Genomic DNA, 14917 nt, shown 5'->3' with positions numbered 1-14917 from the left:
AAAACATGCTTATAATGGATCTTTGAGTATATTCAAAAAGGTCTGATATACCTCTATTGGTATACCATCAAGCCCTGTTTTTTTCCAGACTGAAAATATTCTTTGTCTTTCTGTAATTCTGTTAATTTTACATTTATTATTATTATTAGGAAAAAAATCCTTACAGTTATACAGTGGAAATGGAGGAGACTGAAAAGAAAACAAATGCTTAAATATTTTGCTTCCTTTTTCAAAATATAATTTGAGGAATCATGGATGACGCCATCATTTGTAACACGTTTCAGTAAGTTCTTTTTGGAAGCATTTCTATGTTGGAAGTTTCAAGAAAAATGTTGTGCATTTTTCACCATTTTCCATCCAATATCGTTTTAATCAGACTCCTTTCAATGGCTAAAACCTCTGGTCTAGCATACTGATAATATAGAGTCTAGACTGTAGTCATGCCTCTGTACGGAATCACAACTCACTTATATAGAGCAGTCAGACCCAATGCCCCCACCTTGGCTGGTGGTTAGGATTTTTCCTTCTCACTTGTGCTGTAATAATAGCTAAGACCAGCTGATTATAGGCCAGTGGAGTGTCCCACTGTCACTCTCTCCATGCCAACGCGCTGACAAGGCAGCAGCTAATTGCAGGACCAGGATGTTAATTGAAACCTTACTTGGTGATTAACACATTTCCAAAGCATTGAAACAACCTCGGCTATGATTAATATACACCTGTCATAACTAATTGCATTAATACTAAAGAATGATTAAGCCTGTCTTGCTCTGTCTTCCAGTCGTCCTCCACTCCTCCAACACATACTCTTGCCTTGACTAACAAACCTCTGATGAATAGTAGAACATAGCAGATGAACAAGACCTGTCGGTCAGTCATGTTTTCATTCTATATCAAAGGAGCCTATCCAAAAATAAATATATTTGTTAGAAATTTGTATTTTTAGTCTCAAGGGAACTATAATTTGAGTTGTACACCAGACAATGGGATATATTTACTGTAATACAGAAGTGTGTTTATTGTCTTTGGACTAGATGTTATTACATGAGGGTTATGCTACTGTATAATGATTGAATTTAACAGTGGCTTTTATTTTGGTGTCCCTTTAGACCACGAGCGGATCGGGAAGGACTCGTCCTATGAGCAGGAGGGGAAGGTCCAGTTTGTGGTTGATGCAGTTTACGCCATGGCTCACGCTTTACACAACATGCATAAGGAGCTCTGTCCAGGGAAAGTGGGCCTCTGCTCCAAAATGGAAACCATCAATGGAACCATGTTGCTCAAGTTCATTCGCAACGTCAACTTTACAGGTTTGTCTTTGTAATGCAAACAGCAAACACCCGTGAACATATGCAAGGATGCAGATACACAAACAAAAACGATACAAATTAACACATTAGCAAAGGCATCAGCATTTCCTACATCTCTTGTCTGTAAGACAAAGCCTTACACCATACATTTGTAAAGCCGCTTTATCAATTGAAACAGACTTTGAAACGCCAGCTTTGTTCTTCCCACCACATTTACTTGAATGATGTGTCTTACGAGTGTAATTATTTTGAAAACAAACCATAATGAAAGAAACAATGTGGTTCTACGGCCAACTGAAATACCCCAGTCTTCCAGAGAGCAGCATGAAAAATGCCTCCCCTAAATAATCAGTTAAGAAAACATGAAAGCAAAAGCAGACTGCAGTGCTTGCGTACAAACCGATTATTACAAGCTTACTGTTACTTAGTTCAGAGAACTCATCTGCATTTTTATGGAACCTCTGTTCCTGGAGAAGCATTTGAAGCGGAGGTACACTACGCTGTAGTATACTGCAGTAAAAGTGGGGAAAACATACAAGTGTGCTGCTTTAATGGAACATGTTTAAAGAAAATACCTTACAGTTGTGGTGTAAGGTAAAAAAGTGAAAGTGGACATTTGATTACAGTCAGCCACACTATGTAAAGCTTGGTTAGTATTAGTTTGTAGATCCATTAAAGATCAATTGTAAAAGTTGCAATGATAATTATTGCTGCATTTTCTGACAGAAAATGGCGCCCACACTGTCATACTCATTTTATAAACCTCAAAGGGACAACCGCAACTCCAGTCTTCATCCGTGTTGAAATTTCAAGGAAGGACAAACTCAGATTGCCTAATAACCAACCGTGTGACTGTGACTCATTGGCCTGCTAGGCTACTTTAGAGTATGGTCTCTGTCTGATGTCACTTTCATCTGTTCTAATAAGGTGCTGCTAATTATAAGTGAGCAGAATGTCAGAGTGACACAGTTCAGGCAATCAGGCGTAATGCAACACGTGCATTCTGACACCCACAGACGACTCAGACCCTCTCTTAGATCTAATTATATGGTAATGAATGCCCTGTTTGGATGAAGGTGTGGTGTGATCCTAGAGGGAGGCACAATCCAGTTGAAGAATGGAAGGGAGAGCTGTAGGGGCAGAATAGAAAAGCTGAACCGCATAATGGGAGGGCTGGCTTATCATAGGGCTCTGATGCACTGCTTATAATGTTCTGCACAAAAAGAGACAACGATAGAGTGTATATTGAGTAGGCATACCAACTAGGGATGTGCATTATTCCCTTATAAGATGATTCTATTCGTACAGTGCATTCGGAAAGTATTCACACCCCTTGACTTTTTCCACATTTTGTTACGTTACAGCCTTATTTAAACAAAAAATGTAAATCACTTTTTTCCCTCATCAATTCACACACAAAGCAAAAACAGGTTTTTAGAAAAGTTAGCAAACTAAATAAATATACAACAACTGAAATGTCACATTTACATCAGTATTCAGACCATTTACTCAGTACTTTGTTGAAGCACCTTTGGCAGCGATTACAGCCTGGAGTATTCTCGGGTATGATGCTACACGCTTGGCACATCTGTATTTGGGGAGTTTCCCATTCTTCTCTGCAGATGCTCACAAGCTCTGTCAGGTTGGATGGGGAGCGTCGTTGCGCAGCTATTTTCAGGTCTCTTCAGTGATGTTCGATCGGGTTCAAGTCCGGGCTCTGGCTGGGCCACTCAAGGACATTCAGAGACTTGTCCCGAAGCCACTCCTGCGTTGGAAGGTGAACCCTTCTCCCTAGTCTGAGGTCCTGAGTGGTCTGGAGCAGGTTTTCATCAAGGATGTCTCTGTACTTTGCTCGGTTAATCTTTCCCTCGATCCTGACTAGTCTCCCAGTCCCTGCCGCTGAAAAATATCCCTACACCATGATGCTGCCACCACCATGCTTCACCGTAGGGATGGTGCCATGTTTCCTCCAGATGTGACGCTTGGAATTTAGGCCAAAGAGTACAGTCTTGGTTTCATCAGACCAGAGAATCTTGTTTCTCATGGTCTGAGAGTCCTTTAGGTGCCTTTTGGAAAACTCCAAGCAGGCTGTTATGTGCCTTTTACTGAGCAGTGGCTTCCGTCTGACCACTCTACCATAAAGGCCTGATTGGTGGAGTGCTGCAGAGATGGTTGTCCTTCTGGAAGGTTCTCCCATCTCCACAGCGGAACTCTGGAGCTCTGTCAGAGTGACCATCGGCTTCTTGGTCACCTCCCTGACCAAAGCCCTTCTCACCCGATTGCTCAGTTTGGCCGCATGGCCAGCTCTAGGAAGATTCTTGGTGGTTCCAAGCTTCTTCCATTTAAGAATGATGGAGACCACTGTGTTCTTGGCGACATTTAATGCTTCACAACTTTTTTGGTTCCCTTCCCCAGATCTGTGCCTCAACACAATCCTGTCTCGGAGCTCTACAGACAATTCCTTTGTCCTCATGGCTTGGTTTTTGCTCTGACATGCACTGTCACCTGTTGGACCTTATATAGACAGGTGTGTTTCCAAATCATGTCCAATCAATTTAATTTACCACAGGTGGATTCCAATCAATTTGTAGAAACATCTCAAGGATGATCAATGGAAACAGGATGCACCTGAACTCAGTTTCGAATCTCATCGCAAAGGGTCTGAATACTTATGTAACTAAGGTATTTTTTTTATTTTTTTTTATACATTTGCAAAAATGTCTTATGGGGTATTGTGTAAATTTATGAAGAATATTTATTAATGTAATCCATTTTAGAATAAGGCTGTAACGTACCAAAGTCAAGGGGTCTGAATATTTTCCGAATGCACAATATCTACTGTACCAGTCAAATGTTTGTACACACCTACTCATTCAAGGGTTTTTCTTTATTTTCACAATGTTCTACATTGTAGAATAATAATGAAGACATCACATTTATTAAGTAACAGATATGGAATCATGTAGTAACCAAAAAAGTGTTAAACAAATCAAAACATATTTTATATTTGAGAGTCTTCAAAATATCCACCCTTTGCCTTGATGACAGATTTGCACAGTCTTAGCGGAACGATATAGCCGTCTGTAGTGCAGGCACATTTCTTTATCAGGGATACTTCGCGGAAACGACCCCTAACTTCCTCCATACTGAACACAGAGACATACAAATGGTATCCACAAGTTCATCTGGCTTCTTTGCCAAAATCCCAAGGTATCCCTTTAAGAATTCAAAGTTAATGCCTGAACTTAATCCTAACCTTAAAAATGTGGAGCTAATGCCTAAACTTCACCTTAAACACTTTGAAATTTGATCTTTGGTGCAAATTTGAAAATGGACAATTGAGAAACATGGATGACAGTCTAATTCTGACGTGCGACTGAGAGCAGAAACAGGCTGCCTACCTCGTGTTGCTGGGCACGGTGAGTAGGCTACTGATATTCGCTGGGGTTGTTCAGCCTGCCAAATGACTTGTAGATCAATGACTGTCAACAAATCAAATCAAAATCAAATCAAGTTTATTTCATATAGCCCTTCGTACATCAGCTAATATCTCTAAGTGCTGTACAGAAACTCAGCCTAAAACCCCAAACAGCAAGCAATTAGCACAGTTACATGCTTAGTTCAACACTGAAGGAGAGCACGCATCAGTTGTCACAAAATATGAATCACTCAGTCTCATTTAAATCAATCAGTCTCACTGACTTAACTTTATCTACCTAATTTACCTTTGAAGGGAATTGTTTATCTGCAAAATATAAGACAAAAGGGCAGCCTTCGTCAAGCCAGGTTCGTCAATAGACTCTAAATGAAGCTCCCTTTACCCCTCTTTTGACATCCAGCCTACCCCTACCACCTTCTCCAACCTAGCAGTAGCACTCCCTATAGAAAAGGACTTGAATGCCTGTGACGAAGCTGACTCAGTAGCTCTCGTCATGAAAGTGCATTATTTAATTCCCCTTAGAAATTGTTTAGCGTGTTCATATTTCCCCATATACCTAGTAATTAATGTATCCTAAAGGTATATACTGTTATTCTTTTGCCAGTATCATGGGTATTTACTGTGCGCAAGGCAAGGTTAATTATGTGTCAGGGAAATGTTTGGTCGAGTTGCATTGTGACGCATTTCAGTTTCCTATTTAAATGCAGAAATGTACCATTTTGCAATCCTCCAACGTGGATGCGATGTTCAGGTGCACATGAACACTTGCTACACTGACGAGAAATAAGTTTGTTTATTTCCTTATTGTAACGTGTCCTGTGTCTGAAGTTTGCGTATCTCGGAACTACATCTCTTGTCTCATGTCTGTGTGTAATGGGCGGGTGCACGGCTCCATAAGTAATATGTTTTGCTGCCTGCTGGCCTGCAAAACTATTGCTGTTAAATGTGTATTCATTAATGGAAAGTATTTCCGCTTTGAGGATAAGCAGGAATGTTTAAGATGTTTATTTAAATGGTGTATGTAAATGTGGGTATAATGAAGATGTCTGTTACATGATTTAATATGTCATATTTGGGTAAAGAGCTCCATGGTTAATGGTATGGTCCATAGGGAGTGGCCGTAGGTATAAAGGTAGAGTACCTGTTAGTTCAACCTGTGAACTGGAGAGTTATGTTCAGCTCTGGTATGTGAACTGTGTGGGGAGGCTGTCCATTGCCTGGTATACCCCAACTTGCTATTTTTGGTTTGGCAAGGTAAGCCTGATTGAGGCTTAGGTTTTTGATTTAGATTCAAACCTGTATTTTGAGAGTCTGCTCATTTTGTTGATACCTTTTTGTAGATTATGTAAATATTCATTGGATTTCGTCATTCACCGGGAACCACCACGACAATGACCTTTACTTGCATTACTGGAAGACTTCTCAGTAATAGTACTCAAAAGTATTGCGGTTAGACCTAAGATTAACTAAAAATCAATGACAAAAACACATTACCGGAAGGATGTATTGCCTTTAATAGTCTTACTGTACATTAGAATTTACAATTGAAAAGATTTTAAGGATAACAAGTGTTAACATGATCCCAGTCTATTCTGTCTGGGACCTGGAAGCACCCATGCTGACTAGAGGAAAGGAGACCATTCCTGATATTGTTGAGGAGGTTGATTCTTGTTGATGTTAGTCCTACCACCATATTATCTATTTTTTCTGAAACAATGCTTCTGCTGCACTGGCTAAATTGCATCATATTCGGGGGATAGCACAGCTTACATCGTGAATTCCCGTCGTTCAAAGAAAGCGAGATTAGAGATAAAAAGCTCCAAATACCCATATCCATTACATTGAAACCCAGCGGCATTGCTTTAATTAAAAGCATAGAACTGTTAACATTTTTGTGATTGTAGGATGGCTGAGATTGTTAGTTCAGCTAGAAAAATACAATGTACTTCTGCATTCTTCAACAAACAATGGATACTTTCCTCAGTGAGTAGCCATAAGCAAACCTTCAAGTCAAGAGGGACCTGGCACATATGAACTTGCCGATTTGTTAAGCCAGTTAATTGTTGCAACTGCCTGCATATGAAATTTGAATTACAGAGTGGGGAAGCATAAACGTCAAATGCCATCCTCCCTGCCAGGCAACTAACAAAATTACATGCCATGACAAACTGCGAGGGTAGGATAAAATACAGCAATGCGGCCTCCTTTGTGAGTTCGGTGTCACAAAGAAATAACAGTGAGAGGCTGACAGGACATTCAGCCACAGCATTGGCTGACTAATAACCAAGAGAGGCTGGGCCTCCATTTAAAGTGGTTGTAAATTATTGTGTGTCATTGTCACCACTGAATCCTTGTGTTGTCAAAGCCTACTTAGCATTTACAGGGAATGTAGAAGATTGTGATAGTTGTGTATCTTCACTGTTAGTTTGGTTGAGGAGGCTGCAGCACTAACAGTGGCTGAGGGAGGGTGTTTTATACTATATTTATTTATTTGTTTGTTTGTTTGTTGTTTTACATGTGCTCCATGTACTTTAAGTGTGTTTTATTCTGTTTTTCTCTGTGATTGAACCCCAGATATGATTATGGATTTGTGGTTTGAATGCAGGTCACTTGAGACCTTAGGGTAAACCACTGTGCATACAGTACAGCCCTTACCTTACGGGTTTTCAGCAGCTGTTCTGAATTTCATTATTTTTATGTTCAGAGTCAGACTCATGGAAGAATAACCCCTTGAAAAACCTTGAATATGTATATCACATACAGTACCAGTATGTAGAGTATTTAAAAACAAATCCACAGACACTCAGCCATCATCATGAGATGTATTTATGGATACTATTTTTACATCTAACCTTATTATTCAGTACAATGTATGTCATATTTACATAATGTAGGCAACTCAAATTATTCTAATATTACATAGTTGTACTTAACAGACTTTTTATACTTATAATAACTTTCAAAGAGTCAGTCAATAGTAAGGTTAACATCATTGGTTCTTAAGAAGGAACAATGTTTAAAACAAAATGTGTTTCAGCTGACTGGACAGTATTTTACAAGGCTGTAGACCCTATAGACCCCTCAAACTCAACTCTGGACCTCGAAGCCAGTGCCACTGCATTTCCTCATTGTTCCCCTCTGATCAGGGACAGATTTAGACCTGGGACACCAGGTGTGTGCAATTAATTATCAGGTAGAACAAAAAACCAGCATGCTCCGAACCTCATAGGGTAAGAGCTGAGTACCCCTGCTATAGACTATTGCCTCAGAATTCAACCATATGATGCCAGTTTTCACACATTCAATAAGTGACGACTTTGACAAAACTACAGTAGACTCATGACTTCCGGCGCCGACCAAGATGGCCGCCTCGCTTCGCGTTCCTTGGAAAATATGCAGTATTTAGTTTTTTTATGTGTTATTCCTTACATTGGTACCCCAGGTCGGGAGACAGTCGGGAGGAACTACTGAGTATAAGAGCAACGTCAACTCCCCATCGTTCCAAACAGGAATATGACTTTACCGAAACGGATCCAGTGTTTTGCCTTCCACCCAATACAATGGATCTGATCCCAGCCGGCGACCCTAGGCGACGCCGTAAAAGGGGCAAACGTAGCGGTCTCCTGGTCAGGCTTCGGAGACGGGCACATCGCGCTCCACTCCCTAGCATACTACTCGCCAATGTCCAGTCTCTTGACAATAAGGTTGATGAAATCCGAGCAAGGATAACATTCCAGAGACATCAGAGATTGTAACGTTCTCTGCTTCACGGAAACATGGCTAACTCAAGAGACGCTAACGGAGTCGGTGCAGCCAGCTGGTTTCTTCACGCATCGCGCCGACAGAAACATACATCTTTCTGGTAAGAAGAGGGGCGGGGGGTATGCCTTATGATTAACGAGACGTGGTGTGATCATAACAACATACAGGAACTCAAGTCATTCTGTTCACCTGATCTAGAACTCCTCACAATCAAATGTCGACCGCATTATCTACCAAGGGAATTCTCTTCGATTATAATCACAGCCGTATATATTCCCCCCCAAGCAGACACATCGATGGCCCTGAACAAACTTTATCTGACTCTTTGTAAACTGGAAACCACACACCCTGAGGCTGCATTCATCGTAGCTGGGGATTTTAACAAGGCCAATCTGAAAACAAAACTCCCTAAATTCTATCAGCATATCGATTGTGCTACCAGGGCTGGTAAAACCTTGGATCATTGTTATACTAACTTCCGCGACGCATATAAGGCCCTCCCCCGCCCTCCTTTTGGAAAAGCTGACCACGACTCCATTTTTTTTGCTTCCAGCCTACAAACAGAAACTAAAACAACAAGCTCCCTCGCTCAGGTCTGTTCAACGCTGGTCCGACCAATCTGATTCCACGCTTCAAGACTGCTTCGATCACGCGGATTGGAATATGTTCCGCATTGCGTCCAACAACAACATTGACAAATATGCTGATTCGGTGAGCGAGTTCATTAGAAAGTGCATTGACGATGTCGTACCCACAGCAATGATTAAAACATTCCCAAACCAGAAACCGTGGATTGACGGCAGCATTCGCGTGAAACTGAAAGCGCGAACCACTGCTTTTAACCAGGGCAAGGTGACCGGAAACATGACCGAATACAAACAGTGTAGCTATTCTCTCCGCAAGGCAATCAAACTAGCTAAGTCCCAGTACAGAGACAAAATAGAGTCGCAATTCAACAGCTCAGACACAAGAGGTATGTGGCCGGGTCTACAGTCAATCACGGATTACAAAAAGAAAACAAGCCCCGTCGCGGACCAGGATGTCTTGCTCCCAGACAGGCTTAATAACTTTTTTGCTCGCTTTGAGGACAATACAGTGCCACTGACACGGCCCGCTACCAAAACCTGCGGGCTCTCCTTCACTGCAGCCGAGGTGAGTAAAACATTTAAACGTGTTAACCCTCGCAAGGCTGCAGGCCCAGACGGCATTCCCAGCCGCGTCCTCAGAGCATGCGCAGACCAGCTGGCTGGTGTGTTTACGGACATATTCAATCAATCCTTATCCCAGTCTGCTGTTCCCACATGCTTCAAGAGGGCAACCATTGTTCCTGTTCCCAAGAAAGCTAAGGTAACTGAGCTAAACGACTACCGCCCCGTAGCACTCACTTCCGTCATCATGAAGTGCTTTGAGAGACTAGTCAAGGACCATATCACCTCCACCCTACCGGACACCCTAGACCCACTCCAATTTGCGTACCGACCCAATAGGTACACAGACGACGCAATCGCAACCACACTGCCCACTGCCCTAACCCATCTGGACAAGAGGAATACCTATGTGAGAATGCTGTTCATCGACTACAGCTCAGCATTTAACACCATAGTACCCTCCAAACTCGTCATCAAGCTCGAGACCCTGGGTCTCGACCCCGCCCTGTGCAACTGGGTCCTGGACTTCCTGACGGGCCGCCCCCAGGTGGTGAGGGTAGGTAACAAGATCTCCACCCCGCTGATCCTCAACACTGGGGCCCCACAAGGGTGCGTTCTGAGCCCTTTCCTGTACTCCCTGTTCACCCACGACTGCGTGGCCATGCACGCCTCCAACTCAATCATCAAGTTTGCGGATTACACTACAGTGGTAGGCTTGATTACCAACAATGACGAGACGGCCTACAGGGAGGAGGTGAGGGCCCTCGGAGTGTGGTGTCAGGAAAATAACCTCACACTCAACGTCAACAAAACAAAGGAAATGATTGTGGACTTCAGGAAACAGAGGGAGCACCCCCCCTATCCACATCGACGGGTCAGTAGTGGAGAAGGTGGAAAGTTTTAAGTTCCTCGGTGTACACATCACGGACAAACTGAATTGGTCCACCCACACAGACAGCAGCAGCGCCTCTTCAACCTCAGGAGGCTGAAGAAATTCGGCTTGTCACCAAAAGCACTCACAAACTTCTACAGATGCACAATCGAGAGCATCCTGTCGGGCTGTATCACCGCCTGGCAACTGCTCTGCCCACAACCGTAAGGCTCTCCAGAGGGTAGTGAGGTCTGCACAACGCATCACCGGGGGCAAACTACCTGCCCTCCAGGACACCTACACCACCCGATGTCACAGGAAGGCCATAAAGATCATCAAGGACAACAACCACCCGAGCCACTGCCTGTTCACCCCGCTATCATCCAGAAGGCGAGGTCAGTACAGGTGCATCAAAGCAGGGACCGAGAGACTGAAAAACAGCTTCTATCTCAAGGCCATCAGACTGTTAAACAGCCACCACTAACATTTAGCGGCCGCTGCCAACATACTGACTCAACTCCAGCCACTTTAATAATGGGAACTGATGGAAATTATGTAAAAATGTACCACTAGCCACTTTAAACAATGCCACTTAATATAATGTTTGCATACCCTACATTACTCATCTCATATGTATATGTATATACTGTACTCTATATCATCTACTGCATCTTGCCATCTTTATGTAATACATAATATACTATCTATAATATTAATAATATCTATAATAATATCTATAATATAATATATAATATAATGTAATATCACTAGCCACTTTAAACTATGCCACTTTATGTTTACATACCCTACATTACTCATCTCATGTATATACTGTACTCTATACCATCTACTGCATCTTGCCTATGCCGTTCTGTACCATCACTCATTCATATATCTTTATGTACATATTCTTTATCCCTTTACACTTGTGTGTATAAGGTAGTAGTTGTGGAATTGTTAGGTTAGATTACTTGTTGGTTATTACTGCATTGTCGGAACTAGAAGCACAAGCATTTCGCTACACTCGCATTAACATCTGCTAACCATGTGTATGTGACAAATAAAATTTGATTTGATTTGATTAGAGCAATAACCTCTGAGATAAAATGTAAAATAACATAGAAAGTTGACTCCCTAAATGTCTTGGAAGTCTTGCCCATGGAAGCCTCTTGAAGAGGTAAAGTGTGTCAATGCCAGTCTATCTAAAGGTTGCCAATTTTATCTGGCACTAGATAAACCTTTCTAATTCATAATTTTTCAATGACTCACACAGTACTTCATCAAAACGAAATGAAAGTGACTTGTATATGAATACAATTAGAGTAGTTTTCTTTTCATGAAAAATGTGTACAGTGGAGGCAGAAAGGCATTCTCATAACTCACCACATATAACAACTTAAGTTTGCAAACTGAGAATATTGGCCTTTTGATCTACTCTTCATGGGTGACACCTTTTCACTTGTGGACATTGCCCCTTAGAAACTATTCTCTTTAGCTATAGAGAGACGGATACCTTTTGACTTGAGTAGATAGTGAGTGGAGCAGAGAAAATGTACGGGTCACATTCTTAGCGATGAGAAACATGATTATAAACTGGATGTGTTCAATGTGCGTTTATCTCTTTGAAAGTGGGATGACCAACTCTTCTATGAGAACTCATTCCCTGTAGATTAGATAATATGCTTAGGTACAGAGAAAACGTTTGACTGATGTTCCCCATAAGGGATATTTCTATGATGTTCTGAAGCACAAAAAAACATCCACTATCCATCCTAGGCCCATATTACATTTAAACAGGAAGTCAGCACTAAAATGAACCATCTTGTATTTCGAATCTTCTTTTAAAATCTAAGCTTTCTTATCCACTAACCTTCACAGCCGAGATCTGAGACCTGTCTTGCAAGCACACCTATGTGTATTGCTTTGATGTGTTGGAGTGTGTGATGTCAAGTGCCACCAAAGTGAGCTGCAACCATATTTTAAAGGGATGTGATGTGGGGAGGAGAGAGAGAATGAAAGAGAAAGAAAGAGAGAGAGATCCTCTCTATGGCCTACTCTCTTTAACCGCATCTATCCACAGCCACATTCTCTATGGCCTTCTCTCTTTAACAGCATCTATCCACAGCCACATTCTCTATGGCCTTCTCTCTTTATACGCATCTATCCACAGCCACATTCTCTATGGCCTTCTCTCTTTATACGCATCTATCCACAGCCACATTCTCTATGGCCTTCTCTCTTTATCCGCATCTATCCACAGCCACATTCTCTATGGCCTTCTCTCTTTAACCGCATCTATCCACAGCCACATTCTCTATGGCCTTCTCTCTTTAACCGCATCTATCCACAGCCACATTCTCTATGGCCTTCTCTCTTTATACGCATCTATCCACAGCCACATTCTCTATGGCCTTCTCTCTTTATCCGCATCTATCCACAGCCACATTCTCTATGGCCTTCTCTCTTTATCCGTATCTATCCACAGCTACATTCTCTATGGCCTTCTCTCTTTATCCGTATCTATCCACAGCCACATTCTCTATGGCCTTCTCTCTTTATCCGCATCTATCCACAGCCACATTCTCTATGGCCTTCTCTCTTTATTCGCATCTATCCACAGCCACATTCTCTATGGCCTTCTCTCTTTATCCGCATCTATCCACAGCCACATTCTCTATGGCCTTCTCTCTTTATCCGCATCTATCCACAGCCACATTCTCTATGGCCTTCTCTCTTTATCCGCATCTATCCACAGCCACATTCTCTATGGCCTTCTCTCTTTATCCGCATCTATCCACAGCCACATTCTCTATGGCCTTCTCTCTTTATCCGCATCTATCCACAGCCACATTCTCTATGGCCTTCTCTCTTTATCCGCATCTATCCACAGCCACATTCTCTATGGCCTTCTCTCTTTATCCGCATCTATCCACAGCCACGTTCTCTATGGCCTTCTCTCTTTATCCGCATCTATCCACAGCCACATTCTCTATGGCCTTCTCTCTTTATCCGCATCTATCCACAGCCACATTCTCTATTGCCTTCTCTCTTCATCCGCATCTATCCACAGCCACATTCTCTATGGCCTTCTCTCTTTATCCGCATCTATCCACAGCCACATTCTCTATGGCCTTCTCTCTTTATCCGCATCTATCCACAGCCACATTCTCTATGGCCTTCTCTCTTTATATGCATCTGTCCACAGCCACATTCTCTATGGCCTTCTCTCTTTATCCGTATCTATCCACAGCCACATTCTCTATGGCCTTCTCTCTTTATCCGCATCTATCCACAGCCACATTCTCTATGGCCTTCTCTCTTTATCCGCATCTATCCACAGCCACATTCTCTATGGCCTTCTCTCTTTATCCGCATCTATCCACAGCCACATTCTCTATGGCCTTCTCTCTTTATCCGCATCTATCCACAGCCACATTCTCTATGGCCTTCTCTCTTTATCCGCATCTATCCACAGCCACATTCTCTATGGCCTTCTCTCTTTATCCACATCTATCCACAGCCACATTCTCTATGGGGCAGCTGGCTGCGGTGCTCTACTCGGCTCCCAACAGAAAATCACAGGATCCCCACACCCCACATTTGACACAGTGAGGGGTTTGTGAGCTTGCTCAGGTCCAGGACCAGGCAGGAACACACAGAGAGGAAGAGGTGTGTGGGGGGGAGGGGGGGGGGGCTTATGGTAGTAATCAGGCCCCATGCTGTCATTAGACAGCGCTCTGAGGGGACTTTGGGGGCAATGTGTAACAAAACAACAGGCAGAATGAAAGAGAGTGAAATTATATGAGATTGGGCACAGACATGAGCTGTGGTCCGACACCCAGGGGAAAAGTCCCACATGGCTGTCAGCATCCATTTTACTCCCCTCATATATAACAGTAGGGTAGAGAACTCATGCCCCAGCAGCTTAGACCTCATGTAACGCTATTCACATATAGCGTATGATGAAAAAAAAGACCAAGAAAAGATTTTCGCACGACAGCTTTTATGAATAAACAAATACTTTATTACATAATTTCAGATAATGAAATGACCCTCTACCATCCAGTGTTTCTGATGCAATGTTTAATAACAATACTGGACACGTGGATGTTCATACCAAGGTTGTTATAGTTTCATATTGTGTACAAAGAATGTGGATTTTTTAACAAAAATGTCCCTTTTCATTTTTCTGCAGGAATTGCTGGCACTCCAGTGATCTTCAATGTGAACGGAGATGCTCCTGGTCGCTATGAGATCTATCAGTACCAGATGAAACACAACACCACAGAATACAAGATCATCGGCCACTGGGCAGACCAGCTCCATTTAGAAGTATGGCTATTTCTCTCATTATGACTTCCACTTGTTTATTGCATGGCACCCGTCA

At 42.4% G+C, this 14917-nt stretch overlaps 1 protein-coding gene across 1 annotated transcript in view; it reads left to right on the top strand.

Annotated features, from left to right (window-relative positions):
- Positions 1 to 14917, top strand: part of LOC129860828 (metabotropic glutamate receptor 4-like) — a 334179-nt gene that overhangs the window by 301831 nt on the left and 17431 nt on the right. The window contains exons 7-8 of the mRNA XM_055931640.1: positions 1110 to 1310; positions 14726 to 14862. Of these exons, the coding sequence (XP_055787615.1) occupies positions 1110 to 1310; positions 14726 to 14862 (338 nt within the window). The remainder of the gene's footprint in view (positions 1 to 1109; positions 1311 to 14725; positions 14863 to 14917) is intronic.

This window comes from Salvelinus fontinalis, chromosome 8, assembly GCF_029448725.1.
Source record: "Salvelinus fontinalis isolate EN_2023a chromosome 8, ASM2944872v1, whole genome shotgun sequence".
NCBI lineage: Eukaryota > Metazoa > Chordata > Actinopteri > Salmoniformes > Salmonidae > Salvelinus > Salvelinus fontinalis.
This window is presented reverse-complemented; position numbering and strand designations above follow the sequence as displayed.